The 22688-nt window shown below is 40.9% G+C and overlaps 1 protein-coding gene across 3 annotated transcripts in view; it reads left to right on the top strand.

Annotated features, from left to right (window-relative positions):
- Window positions 1-1876: 1876 nt before the first annotated feature.
- WDFY3 (WD repeat and FYVE domain containing 3) overlaps window positions 1877-22688 on the top strand; it is a 145895-nt gene continuing 125083 nt past the window's right edge. For 2 of the 3 annotated variants that reach the window (XM_085316344.1, XM_085316343.1), the window contains exons 1-2: window positions 1877-1966; window positions 18468-18678. In XM_085316344.1, coding sequence (XP_085172470.1) covers window positions 18499-18678 — 180 coding nt within the window. In that variant the 5' untranslated portion in view covers window positions 1877-1966; window positions 18468-18498. Of the gene's footprint in view, window positions 1967-18467; window positions 18679-22688 lie in introns of those variants that run through there. The other variant, XM_085316345.1, reaches the window with a different exon arrangement.

The following is a 22688-nucleotide window of genomic DNA, read 5'->3' as shown; positions in this document are numbered from 1 at the left end:
GGCACAGAAGAGGTCGTAGCCACCCACAGAAGCTACAGATGCGGACACGCTAACACACCTAAGACTTGAATCCTGGGAGGTCTTTTGGTTTTAAGAAAAAGGAAATTACAGCAGGGTTGAAAGGATGGCATCTGCTTCACGTCTTCCCTCCCTGGTGTCTGGGAGGCTTGAGCATTGCTGGAACGGGTTGTTTGGAAGGCCGCAAGGTTCTCCGTGGGTGAGCTGAATCCTGCGTGAGCAGCAGGRGAGATTCAGTACAGTCACAGCTTACGGTGCAAAATACCCCCATCAAAATACGGGCAGGTCRCTGAAGCTCTTCTCCCGAGAAGATAATCGGAAGTCGATGCCACGTGGCCTGCGGRTAGGAGAGATGAAGCTGAGCTGATGGAGAAAAAAAGCTACTGATAATGTTAGTTGGGTGCACAYACGAGGCGCGTGAAATGGCTCCCTCTGCGACCGAAGCTCATTAGCTCGTTTACTCCTGTATTCCTGCTTACAGGCTGGGTGTCGCTATCTTCTTCTAGCTTGCTCAAACGCCTGATCTGTCAGCTTTTCTCATGTTCCTAGACTAAACTAGGAGTGACCTTTCCAAAAGCAGAGCTTACTCGACGAGCACAGGCTCCAAGCCTTACTCCGAAATAAATACAGTAYGCAGTTAAAACCTCCCAAGAGTGAGGCCGGAATGGCACGGTTTCTCAGCTGACTTCCCCTCRCTCGCCGATGAGTAGCAGAGGGTGTTACGGTCACGGAGACCGACGTTAGAAGAGAACATACTTGTTTAGCTATTAATGCTGAAGTCTTGCGCATGCCAGCAAGTTGCTTTAGTTTTCAGTGCGTACAGCAAGGTTATAACAAAATGTTTTGTACATACTAACTCCTGCAACATCTCTCTGAGCATGTTGTTATATTAAAGCCGTCTTTCTCACAAAGCCTTTTGAAATAGTGTGGAAATAGCGTGGTTCCTTTTCTTTCTTTCTTTCTTTCTTTCTTTCTTTCTTTTTTTTCCCCCCTTCTGGATTCATGTGGATTTTTTACCTGAACTCTTCCCTGCTCCTTTTACTGCATAAGATAATAATAAAACAAACGTTGTGAACTGTAGTATAAGATATTCCCAGTTGGCTGAGGATGTGTCGGTACTGCGTAACGCACGATGCTGTAGGAACACCTGAACTAGCGCAGAGCGAGACAGATGGGGGACCAGGGGGGGGGGAAAGCGGCGTGCCGTTGCGTGGCTAACGAAGCAAGGCGCAGCGTTTCGCTCCGGTACGYCGCCCGTTGCCAGGTGCGGCAGCACGCAGCGCCGCGGCCGCTGCCCGGGGCTGCCGCTGCCTCGGGGGTAGCTGGAGATGGCCGCCGCGCTCACGGCGCTGAACTTCTTGGCTCGCGCGCGTTCGCTTGTAAAACCGAAGGAGACCTGATACGGCCTTGCGTAGCTCAGGAAAACGGGGTGGGGAAATTAGGTGCTTTCAGGAGTGTCGTAGTGGCTCAGGTGAGATTGGATCACCCCGGCTTGGTTCCTGTTCCCCTCCCRCAACGGTGAGAAATCGCTTGCCCTCTCGGAGGGATGCTCTGGCTGATCGCACGCTCTCGGTGCATTAGTTACGGGGCTTGCGCTGCGTAGCGACTCTTTCAGCAGTTTGTTTGCTTCCAGTGAGTCCCRTCGAACTGCTGAGATGGTGTTTGTTGAAGCTTAATGACTTGTATCTCTCTTGTTTGTTACAGCTCTTTTTCCAGGAGCTATTTCCAAGATCTTTTAGGTTTGTGAAACCCAGTTGGCCTAAGAATAACTGCTTTTCTATTACAAAAGAGCAAAGCTCTATGATTTTATTGTCACTTCTATATTCTAACTCTTTTCATTTTATGTTATCTAGTGAGAGAACAGCTTTGGTCCTGAAGAGAATCCTCGGAAAGGAATGGGCCCTGCTCTCCAGAAGCTGTTTGTCCTGATCCCAGGAATGCTGTAGAGGTTAGTGCCTGGCATGCTAAAGAGCTTTTGCAAAAATTGCCTTTTAATTTGTAATTGCCACACTGTTCAATTGRTTCTGTGTGAATATGAACTGTGAAGCAGTTCATATGCCTGTCATGGAAACGAGGTTAATACAGGCGTAGTTTGGACACYATCAATTTAAAATTGCTCTACCCAAGTAACGTTAAGGTTTTGGTTTATTTGTGCAGATGCTGTAGCAATGCCTAGCTGGGTGATCACAGAAATTTGAGTGCAGTGTGATACGTGCTCCAAGTTAAACTGAGTTAGACTTGGAAGTATTAATTAATAGAGTTTGTTTTTTTTTTTTAAGTAAGAATGAGTTTTTAAGTAAGAATAAGTTGTTTATTTTTTCAACTTTTTAAGCCTCCYATTTTTGCTTTGAGAGGGAACTGCTCCTGCTTTTCAGCGGACAGTCCATTCTGTATTAACTTGAAGACTGTTATCTCTCTCTTTGTCCTGAGTGACTTGTGTTTCGGTGTTGTATTCTTGTTTTTTGGTGTTAAGTGATATACGAGTAGGCTACTTGCTGTGAGCATGTTTCCTGTTAGCTATATAGTCCTGCTACAAATATGAGGGCCTCCATAATGGCTTCCTTTTGAAAGCTGAATATTCTAGCTAGTTTAATTTTACACTTTTTGTAATACTGAAGAGGATTAAATGGATTTATGACCCAATGGATTTCTTCTTAACTAGTCAAAAAAGCCCGTGCAAATATCAAATTCAGTAATACTTTATTTTGCTTAGGCAAACTGAAYATGCCAAGTAATATTTAATGAATGTGGGGAGGGGGGGAGAAAGGGAGTAGAGAGAGGAAAAACATAAAGAAAAGAGGTAGGCAGATTTAAGTGCTCTTAGACAAAGAAGTGAACTTMCACAAGAACAGCAGAGTTTGTCAATTAAACCCTTCTAGTTACCTCGGAGGATTTGTAATGTTTATTAGCTTACTCTGCGTGCACGGATGTTACTGTATGGTATGGCTACTTTACAGTAATATCCAAGCTTCACTAGTGCACTATTTAATGTATAGAGCCTTCTGGAGCCAAAAACGAACACAAAAAACCTGTTTCTTTGGTTTTGTACTACCATATGTGAGGGACACATAGTGAAAAGGTGACCTAGTGGAAAAAGACTCATTAGTCCCAGGAAATGCCGGTTGGCATAGCTCCTTCAGGCATGCAGAACTTAACAGCTGTTCTTGTAAGATGTTCCCTTTCTTACAGGGGATCTCTAATTTTTCATGTATTATAACCGTCTTTATCTTGTTTGGTATAAAAATAAAAGCTTCAAAATTTGAAGATGTGCATCACTTGTTATTTATAAAAAAAATAAATAATTCCGTATGAAATCTTGCAAAAATAAGATAGGTCCTTTTTTTCTAGCTCTTTTCTACTTCTTTAGTGACTTGGTCTACAATATCTTATTYGTTTAGGGAAGGGAGAAAAAAAATCTGGACAAGTGGAGGTGAAAGCAATATGCTTTTTTCCCTTATGTCAGAAAAATACCCTGCTCTCTGCAACCTTTTAAGTTCAGATTAATTTCTATATACTCTACTTTATGGAGAACAAAAAAGCAGTTGAAGGCTGATGTCCTCTCTGCTCAGTCTCTTCCCTGACTTGGTACGAGAGTAAGTTTCAAGCACGTGCAGGTTGTTTTGTGGGTCTGTGCCGGCTGCCTGGTTAGCATYGTGATCTGCTGCTCTGATACTCGTGTAGCAAAATACTCCATCGGCGCTGTGTGCATCCTGTTCTTCCAGTTCCAAGGACATGTAAGAACTGGCAAAGCTTATTAGCTTCRGTTCAGCGTTGCTGTGGATGCGACTGTGCCCTTTTCTGACCTGAGCTTGCTCCRTTTGACTCACTCCAGCCTTGCTCTGGCTCAGGTTGGGCTTCTTTCTACTTGTGGCATGAGTTAGCTGGGGCTACGCAGTTAATGGTAAAAATCACAATACAGTTTATAAACACACAGAAACTAACGGAAAACAGCCAACCAGCATGAATTTGTCAGGGAGAAATTGTGTCAAGCTGATTTAGCTTGTTTCCTTGACAGATCAAGTGGATTACTGAATAAGGGAGGGAAGGGATAGAAATGACACAGCTTGAAGTTTGTGAGGTTTCAAAGGATGTTCCTTTAGATGTAATACATGCAGTGATTGTGTGTGTGTGTGTGTGTGTGTATGTGTGTGCTCTTTCTTAAATCACCATACTGCAGGAGTAAAGTTGAATGACAATACTAGTATTTAAGTGGATGTATGTGATTGTTACCTACACAGTAGTATGTATTGTTCTGAGGCCTCAGGAAATYGCTGTGATATATGTGATGAGGATTAGCAACTTAGAGCTTGACAGCCTCTTGAAGCCCCAGGATTTCTCTCTTGTGCCAGAGGGGAAGGACAAGGGCAGGCTCTTCGCAGTGCCACCTCCCTGTCTTTCCTTGGATGCCACAGRAGCAGTTAGACAGCTCGCACCGGGGCTGCCTCCCTCCGTTGCTCTCTGTGAACAGCTAAAGCAGTTTGTCTTTTCTCCTGTAGTAGGAGAGGGCAGGTTGTTCCTGCAGCCCCTCTCCTCTGGCGTTTCTGTGTGCAGGGTCCAAAACATGCACCGCTTCCAAAGAGGCTGTTGGTGTTCAGGAAACATGGAAGGGGAAAAAATTAGCGCTCAAGGTATTTGTGATGTGATCCATTCTTTGTTGTGTTGAAGGTGTACATGAGGGAAAAAAAAATTTGCTTGCTTGCTAGCTATGGAAGTTATCAGGGCTCCCCTTGACACCTCAAGCCTTTTATCTTGCAGGAATTTGCCCTAATGTTCTTTTATTCATAGTAGTTCTGTTAGTCTGTCACAGGGAGAAAAGAGGAGTAACAATACTCTCGAAGAGCTTTTGTAGAATAAGATGTGAAATGTGAAAATAATAGGCATTTGGGATGGTGTTTTAAGAAGTCTGACGTGTTGCCTCGTCTTAACCTGCTTGTGATTGAAAGGGATGTTTGCCTGTGTTGCTTTTGCATACGCAATGCACCTTCCAAAGCAGTTGTCAAGTTATGACAGAAGATGAATTTCTTGACTCCCTTAGAGATGAGCACCAATATTTCACACAAGATCTAGTTTCCAAAACAAGATCTAGTTTCCAAAACAGCGGTCATGAGGGTTCTTGATTTTCGTGCCTCTATATTCAGCATGCAATAGCAACCAGAAAGTTACTGATAGATAGCAAATGGCAGGGCAGATAATTAGGGACAATTCTTTCAACTTTCAATTCCATAGAAGATCTCATCTCAAAAAGCTTTCCTTAAAACTATGAGATGGAAACTTTTGCCTTAATATGCCAGGAACAGATGTCATGAAGCTCCTTCCTTTCACCTGGAAAGACAGCAAAAGCAATTTAGGAAGGAGCTCTGAAAGAATAATACAAGTTGTCTTGCCTTAAGGAAAACAGAAGCTAGGAAACTCTCTTTTGAGCATTCCTGAGTGGAGAATGGGTAATGTGTGTGTGGACTGAATAAGAGGACGACCTTTTGGTTTTGTGCGGACCGGATAATGTCATAGTTATTGGAGAGAATGGGAACATTATACAAAACTAAGTAATACATCAGAAATGTCTGCTCATATTAAGACGGGGTTTGGAGAAAACCCAAAACACACCATTTTAAAAGCAGACAGAACCGTTCCCATAATTTTCCTATTGCCTAGGAGACCGCCTAATAAACCCGACACGTGCGTTTTGGGATGCGAAGAAGCGTCATTGCCCACTTTTCTGGTAGTAATAAAGGGTACAGACATGCTGACTGCAAATGAGAAGTGTTTTTAAAAGCTCTGGCTGACAATTGTGTTTTGTGACAGATGAGCAGGACAGTTACTGCTACGAGAAGTGCAGCTGTGAACGTGCAAGGTGACAGATAATTTACATAGCTGCTGCATGACTGGTCCACGTAACAGATGCTGGCCTTAGAAAGTGCAGGTGGTGACTGACTCTTGAAGAGGAGTTCATCAAGAGCATGCTTTATAGGTAGGCTGTACTGGAGCTGCTGTAGCCCGTTGTTGATGGATGAAGTGTTTGCCTCCACTACTTCTATTTAAATTTTACATTAGTCACACTTGAGACTGAGCCCCGGCAGATCTGTGCTGGCTTTCCCATTTACCATRACTTTCAGCCACATTTGTAGTGAAGCTTTTCCAGAGAAATCGCAACAGAGAAATGTTGCATTACRTTGCTCTGATCTCCTTGGCGGGAGTTTTTGCTGGTGATAGATTAATACCTGAAACTCCCTTTGCTCTGTTACTTGTCTATTAGTGATGCTATAATCTCTTTTGCTCTGCTTTACGGATGGGAAACCCAGTGAGAGAGGGGAAAAAAAATAATCTATCTCCGTTGAAGCTGATTCTGAAGATGTAGCACTGTGATTCTGTAATCCCTGCTGCTGTTTGAGCGTGGAGGCTTGTTGGAGCGTGGCTCTGAGCCTTTGGTATCCTAGCAAACTTTTTTTTAGCGAATGAAGTTGGTAACAGCAGCAGAGAGCTTGCACGCAGGTTGTGTAGTTGTGATAGCAAGGATTCTGCGGACGTGTCACGCCACATCTCGTGTCCCACGCAGAGGGTTTTGGAAGAGCTTGTGCTAGCAAACGATGGCCTGTATAAGGCAAACTTCATGCAGTCATTTTGGAAAGACTCTAGGTCCCAGTGATTAAAACAGACTGGAAGTGCAGTGAACCTAGTTTTAGAGCTTTCTCTTGCTTCATTATAACTCTTCAAAAAACCACCTGGGAGAAATCTCAAAGGCGTATTGCTGTGGATGCAGGAATAACTCTTCRAAGTGCTGGAAGATCAAACTCCGATACGCAGCAATTTTTAAAAGCGAGGAAATAACAACAGAAGCTTTAGAAACCTGGGCTGCCATCTGGCTGAACTGTTTGCTCTCCAGTGTTGCTAAAGGGTCACTTTTTTTTCCAAGGTCTGTAATACCTGCGTGACGGAAACACTGCTCTTGGTGTTGTGTCGTCGGCCTCCCTTTACGGGCCGGGAGGACGAAACCGTCTCCTGGGGCAGAGTCGGTACTCGCTGATCCCCGTGCTACATCTTCTGTTTAGTCCTCTAAGCTGGAAGCATTGCACAAATACTTCCCCTGATAACATATAGGTGCCGTGAAAGGCCCCGAACCTTAGTCTGAAAGGGAGCTTTCCTAGTYAAGTTGCATTTTTTGGCTCTATATAACTTGTCAGAGCTGTACATTTACTTTTTTGAATTCTGCAACTCCTCGAGCTTGGTGACAGGTGTGACGTTGGCACTGTGACTGTACAGTTACTTTCAAACATGCAGGATGTGCTCTTGTACCAAGGGCTGCTAATATCCAGATGGGCTGCAGGAATGCATGTGTATATGTGTGCGCGTGTATTTTACATAAGACCGGAAAACTCTTTTAGAGGCACAGGAGGATGCTCAAAGGGCTACGGTGACCCCTGCTTTTTTACTGGGCTTGTCAAAGATAATAGTCTGAAATAGTAAAAGGGAGTTGTACTTCAGTCCTGATTTTTTTTTTTTTTTTTTTGCACCTTTAAATATTAGTGGAGAAGTGAATTACTGTAGGGAGAGGTGTAAGCTAAGAGTAGCTGTAGCATTGTCGGGAAATCCTACCGCTTCTGAGTAATATTTAATTATTATTATTTAATCTGGCAGCGTGTACAAATTGATTTGAGCCAGGCATTTTACGCTGTATAGTGCTCTTCCCTGCAGTACCGAGGGCACCTCTCGCTTTGGAGCCGCGTGGCGTAAGGAGCCCTGTGCCGGCGCGGCCGGCTCAGCTGTGCCCCTACAATCAAACCAGCCTGCGCGCTGGTACAGCCGGCGGCGCAGAGCTCGCCGCTTCGCCTGGCTGCCGCAAGCATGTTTACTTAAAGATGCGCTGGCGATGGCTCGGAGGCAGAAGAGCTGCCAGTCTGCTGTCGTTGATACCTTACAAAGAGAGGATCTGAAATCCAAGATGCTCGCGCTGAATTTGAAGAATCCTAGGTAGGGTAAGACCTAAATAAATGGAATGACTTTTATTTCTCTGCGTGATGCTTCTTCCCCACCCCCAGGCTAACGCTCGATTTATGAATAGCTTTTGTTAGTTGTGCTTGTTGCCAGCCTGGAGTTGTCCTTGCTGTTACACAGAAAAACAGAACTGAGCAAGCTGAGATTTAGAGAAAATATAATGATACATATATAAGTAATACATAGCTAGCTGTGCATAATGTTTAGTTGTTTAGGCTGTTGACTAGACAGAAATAAGTGAAAAATAGGTTTTGATTTTTATATTACTAGATTTTGAAGTACTAGATTTTGTACTTCACCTAAGGAAGAAAAGAATTTTTTTTAGCTTGTCATGTGCATAGTTTCGAAAATATAGCTAAGATGAGCCTATTCTCAAGTGCTACAGTTCTCATATCAAAATACTTGGTACTGAGTTGTAGTAGACATTATTCTTTGAAAACAAAACAAAGTTGGAGGAAAAAAATCATAGGCAAATTATTATTTTAATGYCTCTAGGTGCTATAGGCTTAAATTTTTCTGTTGGAAAAGAAAAATCTTATTATTCTGATTTATTTTTTTTAGCTGTCCTATTTAATACTTTGTAAACTTTTGTTGAGAAAGCAGTCCTTSACTCTGCAATATAACTTTCATTTTGACATTATCGTCAAGCAGAAGAACATGAGTAATGGAGAAGAAAACATAAATCACATTTTGAAAATAGCTATTGTAAATACATATATCAAMCATATTGCTAACAATACAARTAAGTTTTTAATGAAMTTAAAGCATGGATTTTTGAAAATGRTCTRRCTTTCTCTTTGCATAGGAAATACCGGTTTAAATGTCCAAGAATGTCATCACCCCCTCYGGTTGCTTAATAACCGTGCTAGAGGATACTGGAAAAAATTGTTCAGCAGTGTTAGTTACTTTGAATAAAAGTAATTTGACTAAAAGAATTTGAATGCACTTGCTTGGGCAATTAATGCTGCTTTAAAAGTCTGCACTTTAGTCTGCTTTCAAGTTTTTCTGTTTTTTATTTGTTTTCTTTTTAAAGTGTGCAATCAGTTAAGGTGACGCTTTCGGTTCGGGGGGGACTGCAGTCTCGTGGCTCTGGCTGAGCAACCGCCAGAAGATAAATAAGAAGAGCCATGTGCCGCTTTGCGCCCGTCCCAGTGTTCCCCCTGCAAGCCGGGCAGCCGCCTAGCAGGCTCGACTAGTAGCGCCTCTTCCGAGTTYGYGGGGAGCTAGCGCCGTTTCCGATAYGGAAAGGTGAAGTCAGTCATCCTATCCTTACTCTTCACCCTTTGCTAAGCCTCCTGAGAAGTGGCTGACGGTGCAGCGTGGGGAGGCTGTTTCCGGAGCCCAGGCTGGGAACCCAAGTGCAGGTCTGGTTCTTGAAGTCCTTGGGCACAAGGGCCAAGCTGCTTTGATCTGCAGTCTATGACCCCCTTCCCTGGGGGATCATCTGTTGACTCCTCCACCCGATGAAGAGGGGAGGAGGAAAGAGAGGGAAGGAAGAGACGGTTCCTTTAYCCCTCTTCGTTGCATTACTTGCCTACGAATCGCAGAGCTAAGCATCTTGGCTGGTTTTCCCCATGGCAGTGGATCGGTTTGACGGTACGTGGCACTTCTTCCTGGCAGAACTGAGTGGACACCTTTGGTCAATCCTATTTCCAGTGCGTGGCAACCCAATCTTTAATACAAGGCGTTTAAAAAATAGCCCGTTAAACACCAGCAACCACWATGCCAGGACTCCTTACCCTGTTTATAAAGGAACCTTTGGTGAGGGAACGTGTAGGAGGCAATAAGTTCAGCAAGTTCTTGTTGGGTGCAAACAAGCAGTGATAGTAATAATAAGGCAGTAATTAGAATAGAGCAGTGTCTTTTGTAGTGTTTCTTCTGCTCTACCATCCGTCTCTGGTCTGTGCTGCTAATTGCAAGGGCTTAGCTTAGGGATTCTTTTTTYCCCCCCTCTACTTATGAGTAATATGAATTGTAAAGCAATTTAGGAGGCCGTGATCATTCACGCTAATTTAGGCCCTGTTATTTCAGAAATAAACACTTGTGACCGGGAATTTAATGCTGGCTTGGAGGGAAGGGCTGATCCTCTCCCTCCCTGATACACTGCTCTTTCGGATACGCTCTTTCGGACTCAACTGTAGCAGCGAGTGGAATTTTATTACATCGGGCAAGCACGTGCCAGTAGGGTGTTATGTTGTTTTTCTCATTTAGATTATTAGAAACAAGGGCAGCTCTGAAGATGARATTTACAGGTTTCCTGTAATTTACAGGTTTCCTGGCTTCCACTTAGTGCTCTTTCATATGTAAATTTACTAAAGGCAGAAGAAGCTGCTGCTCTTTTGGGGATAAAACTGTTGTTTCACAGTAATAGGGGAAGTTTGTGCCTTAGATGGCTGTTGGGGGAAAAAAAATGAACCCACTTTTTGTAATACCGTGTTCTGTTTAAAAAATCTGGTGGCCTTTTTTAGTTAAATATATTAGTAGTGTGTTTGAGATCACTATCATAGTTACTGAACGCATGGTTTGGGATTACCRTGTTCTAGTATATAGCTTTATCTCTTAGAAATAAGCAGCCTGTTTTGTGTTCAGATTTCACAGGTTTGTCTTCGTCCCCCCCACCATTACTTGCCTTTATAGACCAGAYCTTTTATTCCCCCCTGTTCCTAATAACAGCTCCTTGTTAATTCTAGTAGAATAMCTTTGCTGGAAAGGCTTTTTTATTTCACTTGTTTACTGCTAATGCAAGAGCTTTTCTCTGGAACGGTTCCTTTCTATGGCTTTGTTCGTGTCTGCATGCTAACCAAGCATATGCTCGTATCTTCAGATCCCAGATTATTTTGCCTTTTTTTTTTTTTTTTTTTTTTTTTTTTTTTTTTTTTTTTTTTTTTTTTTTTTTTTTTTTTTTTTTTTCTTTTCTATGTAAAATATTTGCTGGGCTTCTTAGCAGCTTTCCTGTCCTGAATGACAGGACTTAGTCATTGCCATGCAGTTCAGGTTGGCAAAAACAAAATTTCAGTTCGGCTCTATCCCCAGCAGGCTCTAACTGGCATTTTGTTTGTCCAATTAATGCAAATCAGTTTATTCAGGCCTTTTGAGAACAAAACAAAAACAAAAACACCCCCAGAAGAGGGGTGTTCAAAGACACTCAAGATAATTTACCAAAGAACGTGGTGAGAGCTTGTTAATTAGAACTTACTCAACATAAATATTGAGAAAATAAATTGCCTGTGTTTTGTTTGTTTGCTTGTTTTAAGACTTAGTACCTATTTTTACAAAATTATGTAAACTACTTCTGACATGTTATAGCTTTGACTTTTTAATAATTGCATATCTTTTTAATGGGAACACTAATTAGAATGCACTAGTAGTATAGACTATAGTATGGATTAGTATAGATCTATTGAGTTTATAGTTCAAATGATAGAATATTTAACCTAATGCATATAAAACAAAAACTAATAATGAATAATACATGTATTATTTATGATTCTTCCATTTTAAGTTATTTTCGCTGAGATGCAACTCTTTGAGATGTTTCAATTGTTTAAGCATATATTCAAAAACAGAATGATTCAGTAGGTAGTGCTTTCCTTTAATATGTTTCTAAGCTTTAGGTGTGGGTAGCAGTAATGATACTTGTATCATTTGAAAAATTTGAGATTRTTCTTATTGTATCTTGCCAGCCAGCTCTTGTGGATGAGGATGATGAATTGCAGGGGTGTCCAGCTACAAAGCTGCAGATTAGCGCTATTCCGGTAAACTTCCCCAAAGTAACCTGATGTATCGGTAACCTAGCTAACCAATATGGTTGAAAGCTAAAACTTTTACCCTTTAAGGTTGAAACTTTAACATATTAGCAACAATTTTCATAGTAAAGAAARAATTCCAAAAAATCAATGTCGGTAGAGCAATCCCTTCTATTTTYGTCGTCATCTTTTTCGTCTGTGCTCCTGCTCACTTGCATGTTCCTTCTGCCTGTTAGGATTTTTGAGCTCCACACCTTTGTGTCTCTTCTGCTACCAGRTTCCTCTCTTAAATGGTCTGCTTTGCTCTCCTGGAAGGACTGGAGGCATTTGACGCAGTGAAAGCTCACGTATTATTTTTGTTGAAGTCAGTGCTGGGTTTCCATCTTGAGACGGTCTTGTAAAGGGGTCAAAGAAATGAGAAGGTGCCGTAGCRGTGTGACTCTGCAAGCGCGGGCAAATAGCCTCTTGCAGCCTGAATGTCTGATTGAACCAACATGCTAACAGAAGTGTCTCCTCTGTAAGATGAAATCTCTAAAGAGCCTATACTTTGATCCTACATCAGTAGGATCAATAATGCCTGTCAAAATTTGTTTTGAAATGAACATTTCTCACCTCCTAAGGCAGAAAGGCTTCTTATGTAAGTGAAGAATTTTATTTGGCCTTCAGCCCTATAATAGCAATATATTTTTCTTGTCACAAACTGTTTAAAAGCTTTTTCTGGAAAAAAAAATATATATTTTTTCCCCTTTAAGAAGGTGCTGTGGAGGGAACACTTGGAGGTATGTAATCCCAGCTTTGCTTCATGGATAGCAAACAARCTGGTTTTTGGAAATCAAATCTGTGTTTATATGGAGATGAGCCCATTAAAGACTCTATTTAAACTTCACAAGTGAAGTTTGGTAGAACTCAGCAATTGTATGTGGATTTCAGGCAGTGCTAGAGATGAACTGGTTTTGGGGGGGCTTGTTTGGTGAGGAGATGAAGGGCTATCTAAGATAGCGCCAAAACCTACTTTGTCAGACTGATGCAATACTTGTTGTAACCTATTTGGCTTCCRTAACATGGAAATTACTTGTGAAATTTCCATGACCTGGTTCAAAAACCAGTTTTCTATTTAAGTGTTTACGAAAGCAGAATTATCCTTTGTTTCTGTTGGGAGTAGTGTGTGGTAGCTCAAGAGGAAATGCGGATCTGTATTTCATTTTGATTTAAAAAGATGTAYGGCAAGCAAAAGAAGAAGCCCTAAGTGAGCATGTGTGGTCAGCCTAAATGGCTTGACTGCAAGCTTTGTGGCAGTTTAGTTTGCTTTTGTTGATGTTTGTGGACATTTGCAGTCTCTAGCTTGATTATCAATTTATTACTGAGGTGAGAAATGTGAGTCATAACAAGACTTATTRTACCCTGCATGGGTTTTGCTTTAGGGAAAAGCAGTAGAATTGTGTATATGCTGGTGACAGATCTAATGGCTCATCTATGCTAAATAAAAATTGAGGAAGTCAACTGTAGTCTTATCAGCATGCAGCCAAAATCATATGCTAGATRTTATGTAAACAGTTTTGCTCCTGTTAGGAACAGAAGGCACCCATGCGCGCTTGCTTATGCTTTCTACCTACTTTGCTTTCTGTAAAGCTGGCTTGTGGCTCTTCCCTGTTTTAGAAARCTCAATTCACTTTGTTCAATTGCACTAAAACCAAGATTAAAGGCAAGATTAAAATGTGTTCTTCAGTGACACGATGGATGGTGGGTGCGTACTTCAGGGCTTAAAATTACTGTGCTTTTTGTGTACAGAACTGAAGGAAAATTGATGCRACTGGCTGTGGTTTGGAGTCAGTATTATGTTGTCAGCTGTATTGAGTAGTTTGGTTTAGGAGTCTCAATATTTGGGGGTTGCCAAAGATACAGCTTGGAAATACTTTAGTATTAATTTACAGGAAGTAATTTTTGAAAATAAGATTTGGATATTAATGATTAAAGAACTGGAAAATGCAGTGGTGGGGTTGTCTGCCTTGACATAAGCTAAATACCGTTACGGCAGAACAAAGGCATGCTAGGTGCGGAACTAAAAAGCAGTACATAATTTTCCTGTTTGAACTCAAGGAAATGCAAAAAAATCTCATAGAAAAGGAAATCGAGTATAAAACATTAACCTTCAAGACCGTGTGAGCCACGGGAGAACTGTTCTATCAGCACTTGCTATTATGTACCATCACCATTACTAATTTGTGGGAAATGGACCTAGAAATAAGACTGCTAGTCCATATTTTGTAGCTGTATCTTTCTAATTAACCTGTTTTCTTTAAGAACTTAAGGTATTTGTCAAACAAAAAAGCGCTGCGTTGAATTCTGCAGTTCCGGTGTTACCTGTGATGTGAAGGGGGGATGCGCTGTAAACATCTCTCCCACCTGTACAGCAAACGCTATTTCGTTAGTTTGTTCTGTGCACTTAAGCTTTTTTTCCTGTTCCTTCTTTTAAGATAAATATGCGCTTTTAGCTGATAACGTAAGGCGCTGTGAAATAGGTTTTAAAATACTTGAGTGCAAAGGAAAAGAAAACAGTAACCTGAAATAGTAGCCTGACCTCAGAAATCCTTGTCTGCATGTCCCCATAATTTATAACACTCTGGAGTACAAAAAGCTGGAGTAGGGATGGGGTTATCTTCCCTTTTGGGAGGATTGCTCAATAAAATAGTTCCCTCTTTAAGCGGATGGCTTAACAAGAGGGAAAAAATAGTATGGGAATAAGCATTTTTACTACTGAATCAGCATGCTGACCTTGATTCGTACTGATGTGATTCGTAGTAGCAACAAGACTTACCTTAAAGGCTAGTTTTCCTGAAATGGTTGGTTAGTATGAATGAACGCTGGTGTCCCATTATAATATGCAAGGAAATAAATTGATTTCTGTTTCCTTTTTAAACTACTGATGAAATACGAGCAGAATGGCTGGAGAAACACTTGCCTGTAATTGCAAAGCAGATAATTACCTAGTTGCTTGTTTAAATAACACCCTCTTGGAAGGAGCTGCAGAGCTTGGACGTATAATRACTATTGTGAAAATAAAACAGTGCGCCTCATGCAGCTTCTGTCTGCTTTTGTTTCTTCACAAATGTTTTGATAGTTCTAATAATATTACCCTTGCATTATCACATGCTAACTTGTGCTCACAGTTGTATGCCTGCACCATTATGTTTTTCTTACTGTCAGTCTTCACACTTTTTAAGTTGTTGATTTTTTTTTTTTTAGCTTACTATGTGATCGTTAAATGCACATTAAATATTCTTTTAAAGGCGAGAAGGTATCTCGTGCCCTAATTCCGGTGAAACTTGTCAAGAAGCACCTGAGCCCATCTTGTGGGTCTCCCAGGAAAGTCTAGAGGAGGAAAGCGAAGATCATCACGAAAGCGCTTGTGTCAGGGTGGCTGCGTGACAGAGCTTCTGCTTTCTTCATCTGCTCTTGCGAAATAACTTCGAATTGACGTTCAGGTTAAAAATAAAGTCRAAGATTGGACAGCCCGACCGTCAAATTTGGAGGCTGGCGGGAGGATTGGGCGGGGAGGGAGCGCTGGTGTCTCGCAGATACAGCGCGAGCTGGCAGGAGGGGGGTTGCTCGTTGTCAAGTGCCACGTAGCATTAACTGCTCTCCAGGTTTCTTAAGCTGGGTGCCCCGATTGCTGGGTAGCGCTGATCTTGGTGCGCGTCGCTCGTTCGTAAGTCGAGGCTGCTGGCGCTCCCGTTCGAAGTCTGTGCTGTGATTGCATGCACGCAGCGGGGCCAAATTAGAGCTCAGAAGCAGATTTTGCTCCCCTCTTGAGTGTGTGTTGCTCTTAAGGTTCTTTTTCTGTAGTTTTTCTCTGTGTAGCACATCTTTTTTTTTAATTTTATTTTTTTCCTACATTATAAGTAAGCAGTAGGAAACAGGTGAGGTTGGCTGTTACTAAAAATCTTGAATAAGCTATTTTTGACCTTAAGGAGATCACGTTGAATTCGAGTCATACCTGGTGTGGTACCTGAAGAATGAACAGATCCTTTCGCTTAGTAGAATAGGAAGCGCCTTTGCCTTAGCTACTTTGTGTTTGTAGCAAAAGCTTTAGGTGTACTATTTTCTTTATCGCAGGCCTAAGCTTAAACAAACAAAACCCAAATTCAAAACAAACAGAACGCAAATTCAAACTATCGAGCAGCATACAGCAGCAACATCTTTGCACTTGGTGATTATCTTGTAGCTTCCTAGTGTAGTGTTTCTAACCTATCTTTTTTTTTTCCAAAGATTTTAGGATTTTAATTTTATGTGAGCTTCAACCTTACAATATTTGCTTAGGATGAGTAAACTGTGTTTCACAAATAAGGCAGCTTTCCCCGCTTTAGAGAGTGAATAAGCCTCCTCACGTTTTTAAGATTTGGGCTTAATGCTGGAGCTCAGGAGCTGGCTGCTAACTTCCTTGCTTTTCCCTGGATATTCTGCACTGCAGAAATAACTAAAAGAACCGTTGTATTTGAACGAGAGAAAATAAAATCCGAGAGAATTCCTTGGCATTATACCCAGAACATTTTGGGTGATGCTGTTGCGTGAAGCCTGTGCTGGCTCCAGGACAGAAAGGAGGACGTATCTGTGGAGTAATTTCATGAGCAGGACCTCATCGGCTTGAAATTCATACGCTGCCTAAACTTCAACTCGCTTGCCTGTTGAAGGTGGACTTTACACAGCTTTGAAGACTGAGAATATGGGAAGAATATTAGTGGAAGTTTGGTTGAAGTCGTGGAGTATTGTTGCTTTAAAAGAAAAAGCGGCTGCTGTAGCAAAAGTCTACAGCAGTGGTGACTCAATGACAGCACTTGCTTACCATGTTATCTTTAGAGTTATCAACATTTTGTGATATGTTTAAAAAGAAGTAAAAAAAAAAACTATTCTTAAAAGATTTTATTAAAATGAAAAATAGCCTTTCCCCCTGCTGCTTGAGCAGTGAATTTTTGGCTCTTTGAGCTCAGATGAAATGTTCTATTTTGAATTTTGATTAATTTACTTATTACAGTAAACACAGTAAGAGCACTAAGTCAAATGAAGAGTTCAGGAAAAGCTTTGGCTTTTCTTTAGGAATTGTGCTGTTTCATTTTTAACTGTGTGATCATCCTGGTTTAAAGTCTGTTACCTGTGTTATCCCTTAGGGATGATACACTTAAGAGAAACTAGTTTTACCTCCTTTCTCTTCAAGTGTGAAAGACTAATGAGAATTTCCAGCATGGGCTGACATGCTGGTTTGTACATAAGAAAAGCTCAACTTTTTAAATGGCATTTAATAAATTGGTTTTCATATTATACCAAAATCTGTGTTAGCATCAAGCTTTATCAGGTCCTGATTTTTTTTTTCCTTGCATATTAACAAAATGCTGTGGTAGAAACATTAATGAAGATGAGTTAGCGCTTGATGCGTATTCCAAAGGAGTACTTCATCGTGGTTCAGAAAAGGGATATCTCTTCAGTTAATACTTCTCACTGATGATTAGTCGTCCTCACTATTAAAATGCACTCCTTGTTTGCAGCTGGTGGGTTTTTTTTTTTCCCCTCTGGCTTTAATTCTCAACTGCTGTCTTTTCTTATGACTTTTTTCCCCTAGGTTTAATAGTTCTTTAGTATTTGGTATTTTTTCTCCATTACTCTAATCACAGCACCTCTGGAATCATCACTTCTCCTTTTCGTAATTGACCCATCATGGTAACCTCTCTTTTTGATAATTTAAATAGATTAAGTTAAGTCTCTTGCTGTGAGGCATTTGCTAGCCCTTGAATAATTTTTATAGCTCTGACCGATCATCTTCAGTTTTTCAAGAGCCTTTCAGCATTGAAGGGTGCATATGATAATTCCACTGAGTATTACATTATTAACTGCTGAAGTTGTTTGCCTGTTTTTCCCCTTACTCCTTCCTTTGCACATAAGTGTGAGAATAGTCCCTTTTGCTGCAGTGTCCGACTGAATGCGTCGCTTGAGTGTTTTACCTGCTCTGACCCTCTCAATTCTTTCCTGAGACACTTCTTTACAGACTTTGGTCACGAATTTAGAGGATTTGTTCTGTGTTTTTTAAAAAACAGTATGGGACTAAATATAGATACTATGTCATGCTAACAAAGTGTTTTAAAAGAGTTTTTTTTGTGCTTCAGAACGGAGAAGACCAAGGGGTTTTCCTGCAGCCCAGACAGCTGAGATGTGAAAAACACCAAGCATTTCTTTGCATGGCAAAGCAAATGTCTGAGAGAGTTTGAGTGTCTGTTTGATTTCATTTTACGTTGTTTTGATTTGATTTTGAAGTATTTAATTGGTAGAATTTTCTAATTATATTCTAGAATTGTTTTCACAATACTTTGTGATATGTAGATTGCATTTCGGTGTGCTGTCAAGTGCTAGGGAATGTACACTGGAAAAGTCTCAAAAATAATCTAAAACAAAGTGTTAAAGCGTTTTGTGCTGTTATAAGACCAGTTATACTCTGTAAGCGTGTAAGTTATGCTCTGTGCTGAAGGATATTGGATGCTTTTCTGTTTCAGCTTATCAGCTTGAAATCTTCCAGGCACAAACTGATAATTCTTATTCTATAAAATTATCTAACGCTCTTAATTTCAGTGTGGTATTTATTATGGAGTGGGATGCAGGTCTGTATTAAACTATCTTGGAGTAATGCTTGAATCTGTTGCACCCAGTAAATGTATTTTCTTTTCCGAACAGGGTGGAAGGAAGCTTTCAGAAGTCGGTCAAGATGAATATGGTGAAGAGGATCATGGGCCGGCCCCGGCAGGAGGAGTGCAGCCCCCAGGATAACGCGCTGGGGCTGATGCATCTGCGTCGCCTCTTCACAGAGCTTTGCCATCCTCCGCGGCACATGACCCAGAAGGAACAAGAGGAAAAACTGTACATGATGCTGCCGGTGTTCAACAGGGTAAGCTAGAGCATATGGAAGAAATGTTTGCTTTACTGGAATTGCCTGGGTTTTCTTTGTATTCCCAAGACCTTCAGTTCTCACACCACAAATGTTATTCTTTCTTTGTCTTCCTTTCATTTTTCCCTTTTCTCATGCAGCATTGTGTAGTGCATAAACTCACCACTGGAGATTTCCTTCTATTATCACTTTTTCTGAAGTGCAATCTACAGTGGCATGCAGACTGCAACAGAGCTTTTTTGCAGATCTTGCTGTTATTATAGAGTCATACCCAGAATGTGGAAAGTCCATGAGACTCTTTCCAGGGTGAAGTCCCCTGCTGCTGTAGTCTTTATTCTCATCTTTCAGAGCTGATTTCCAGCTTAAATTTATTCATAGCAAGATTATATCCATTTGTTTGTGTGCCAGCACTGTCCTTGAGCGTAAATAACTTCYTCCTCCTTGGCATTTACTCCACAGATACGTATTTAGAGACAGCAGTCATAATATCTCCGATCAGACTGTGTTTTGCTAGACTACACAAGCTGAGCTATTTTAATTTMTTCTTGTGATAAATTCTTTATTCAGATTGTCCTTGTAGCCCTTTTGCTGCATTTGTTGAGTGCTAGTYCCTCCTGGACAAGGGGGATCTTGAAAAAGGAATCTGTAGAGAAGATCTAACCACTTGCTTGTACAGCTCGTTTCACTATACCCTGTTTGGAGCTAAGAGTGTGACCGCTGTCACTGGCATTAATAGGCACTAAATCCCCTTGAAGTCTTACGTTGCTTGGTTACTCTGCCTCTGCATCACGACTAATGTCTTTAACGGTGGTTTTAGGGTAGTGGAAGAGCAGAAGCTATAGGCTTTAAGACCCCAGTGCCTTCTCTTGAAGCTCTTGAGTTTTCTGGAGCTTGTATGTACTGCTATGGAAGACTGGAATCGTTAATAAACTAAACTGYGGAAACGTGACAGGAAAACAAATTCAACTTTCTCTTTAGACCAATGTTTTCTTCAATGTGTTGCTTTTGATGACATTGCACTAGTGACATGTTGCGTGGAAAAAAATTTAATTCTAGTCAATGCATAGTATTAATAGGATTTTCAGTCCACTGGATAGCGTGCTTTAGTGGATAAATCCCATAAATCTCATTCTGTTGCCCTACGTCTTATTCCTAGTTCCACTGGTAGCCTGTTGTGTAAGTTTGGAAGGAGTAAATTCAGTTCTTCTGCTTCCTCTTTAATTTATCTGCTTGAATTGAATGCCCTTTAGTCATGGACTTTTTAGATTTGTTTTTACAAGTTAGCCCAATGGAATCTTAGTCTTGGCCTGAGCCAGTGAATGTTATTTTGATGCAATTACGCTTGGAATTCTCCCTCTGGTGGTTACATGTAGCTGATGCTTCAGAAAGGAAATACACCCACTGCACTTGCTTAGGCACCCAATTGTAAACTGCAGGTAGAGAAGAAATTCTTACCTGGCCCTTGCAATGATCAGATTCGATTCCTGTAGCACTGTATCTATGCAAATTGCAATTGGTAATATAACTGGGTTTGAAAGATATTACTGCAGCACTGCACGTGCTGTTTATGTACAGCACCCTTTCTTTAGGCTCTAATTAGGACTTTGAAGGTGAAAAAGATCAGTTACTTACTCATTTTTCCAGTGCTTCTCCCCTCTTTTTCTCCTCTCTTTTTCACTACAATGTATTTTTTTCCTCTTTATACCAGTGTCGCGCTTAGTCCTAGTTCTTTGTCCCTCCATTGACTCTATTCAAGCCTAATTATAGTTGTCACATGTCTTTGCACTGTTTGTTCTTTCTCACTGTCTTTCAGTTTTTATTTTTCAAGCTTTCTGGGGGGAGGAAAAAAAGAGCAATTCCAAGTTTTCTTCCTACTGCCTGAAAATCAGCACTTTGAGTACCATTTGAATTCCTTGAAGAGTTGCATGGCATCTACCTTTTCTACCTTTTGGAACACATCTTGACTACTTAGCTGAGTACTTTTTTCTCCTAAATCCCCCTTTTCCCTTTGTTTTCATGTTTTTTTCCTTCCAAAGATTCTCCTCGTCTCTCTTTCAGAGTTCGGCTATCATCTCTTTTGTGGAGGGGTTCTTTCTCTAAATCCTAGAGAATCATTTGTTTCCTTCTTTTCCTCTGGCAAACTCTGTGCTGAAGATGTGTTCTTCTGTTCTTGCCTAGTATTTGTCTTTTGGATCTTATCTTGCCTAGTATTTGTCTTTTGGATCTTATCTGTGCCTTTCTGTCTCCCTCTCTCCTCTTGTTTTCTGATTTTGATTTTTACCATCACCATTCTCAAGCTCTGACTATTTTTAATCTGTGACCTTCTTGGAACTGTCCTCTTTGCAACAAACATAGGCTGTTGCCAGATGTTGTCTTTTCAGTTTCCAACCTCTGTAAGTCTGAATCTTACTCTGGCACAGTGATGAAAGCACATATCTGTGCTCTTTCACTTCCTTTCTTTGCAGTCACTGATAACCATTATCAGTTCTCACCGAATTGACTAGTTTACAGCACACAAAATGGATTCCTCTTGAACAACCAAATCTGATCCCTTCCTAYTTTAGGGGGATTCTTTTTCCCCCTTGTCTTTCATACAAATGCATTTTTRTCTTCCTGCATTCAGGCGACTGAGCAGTTGCAGTTTCATCTATTTACTGCCTCTCTTACTGCATACTGTTTGCTACTTCCACAGTTTCCCGGTGTTCCTGGTTTATGCCACCTTCTTCTTTTGAGATTTGCGTGTAAAATCCTATATGGCTTCCTTGGTTCATCTAGTCTTAGTTTTCTAGAATGCGAACTATATGTGCAACAGATAGTTTTGGAACAATCCTGCTRGTTTTGTAACTCTGTAGGGCAACTCTGCAAAGACCTGCTCAGAAAATGATTGGAATAAAAAGTGGAAGAGGGAAGATATTTCACTTCTAAGGCGTTTTATGTAAAATATTCAGTGGGAGAGTTGATAAACCTTGATTCACTCTGAATTCTGAGCTAGCTTTTCTCTCTGAGACCTGCTTTCATTTAGAGGAAACTCTAAACTTTGTCAGGCCTTCCTTTTTTGAAATTTTCTCATTTTTCAACAGTACTCCTTTTCTGCCATCATTTCAAGCTATTAGTTAATAACTTGATTCAAATTAAGACTCCGAATCCCTCATTTTCTTTGTAGTTATCCATTCTGCTTAGTAGGTTTAAATGAGATTGAGTACTTTCTGGGTTGCTGTCTCCACTGGAGTCCATAGTGGTGTACCGTAAAAGTGTTATCTGTTACAGGTTCAGGGTGTCTGTGTTATGAGGAGAAAACTCCAAGTGAGCAATCAAGCTCAGGCCAAGACTTCTGTTTCGCACCTTGACGTAGACATTGAAGYATCTCGTGTATGGAGTCAGGAGGTGTTGAAAGAGAGAGCTTGTAGGTGTTTGACAGGAAGCTTGAGACTTTATTTTTTAATACGGTACAAAGGTCTAATTCTCAGGCCTGTGGGGACCTGACTCAGTGATATCTATATTCAATACTTTTTTTGTGTATCAAGAAATTACTAGCTTATAGGAGCCTTGCCTATATTGGTTCCTGTTGGGGCGTGGAAAGGATGTGAAAACCAGGAAGAAGTCTTGAAAGAAGCGTCAGTTTTATTGAATGCAGAGATCTAGGGCAAGGAAAGTTATCTGGCTCGTCACAGACATCCAAGTGGCTCGTGGCAGCTAATTAAATAACCGGTGCACYCAAGAGCTATTCCACTCTTTAGCTACCAAGCACAGCTATCTCTTCATCTACCTCTATCAAAAGCTTTGTCTTTTAGAGGAGTTGCATGGTTCAATCTGTTTGTTTGGATTTTCAGTTGTAATAGGGGAAAACATAACATTTTTTCAATGGAAAGCTGTTGGATACTCTTTTTTTTTTTTTTTTTTTTTTTTTTTTTTGTAGTGCTTATATGAACCAACATGTACACAAAAGGATCTGAAAGTAAACTCATGAAGGTAGTTTCATAGCCTGTCTCCTCAAGCAGCAGGATTTAAAC

Source organism: Rhea americana, unplaced genomic scaffold, assembly GCF_003343005.1.
Source record: "Rhea americana isolate MKP2758 unplaced genomic scaffold, rheAme1 scaffold_462, whole genome shotgun sequence".
Lineage (NCBI taxonomy): Eukaryota > Metazoa > Chordata > Aves > Rheiformes > Rheidae > Rhea > Rhea americana.
This window is presented reverse-complemented; position numbering and strand designations above follow the sequence as displayed.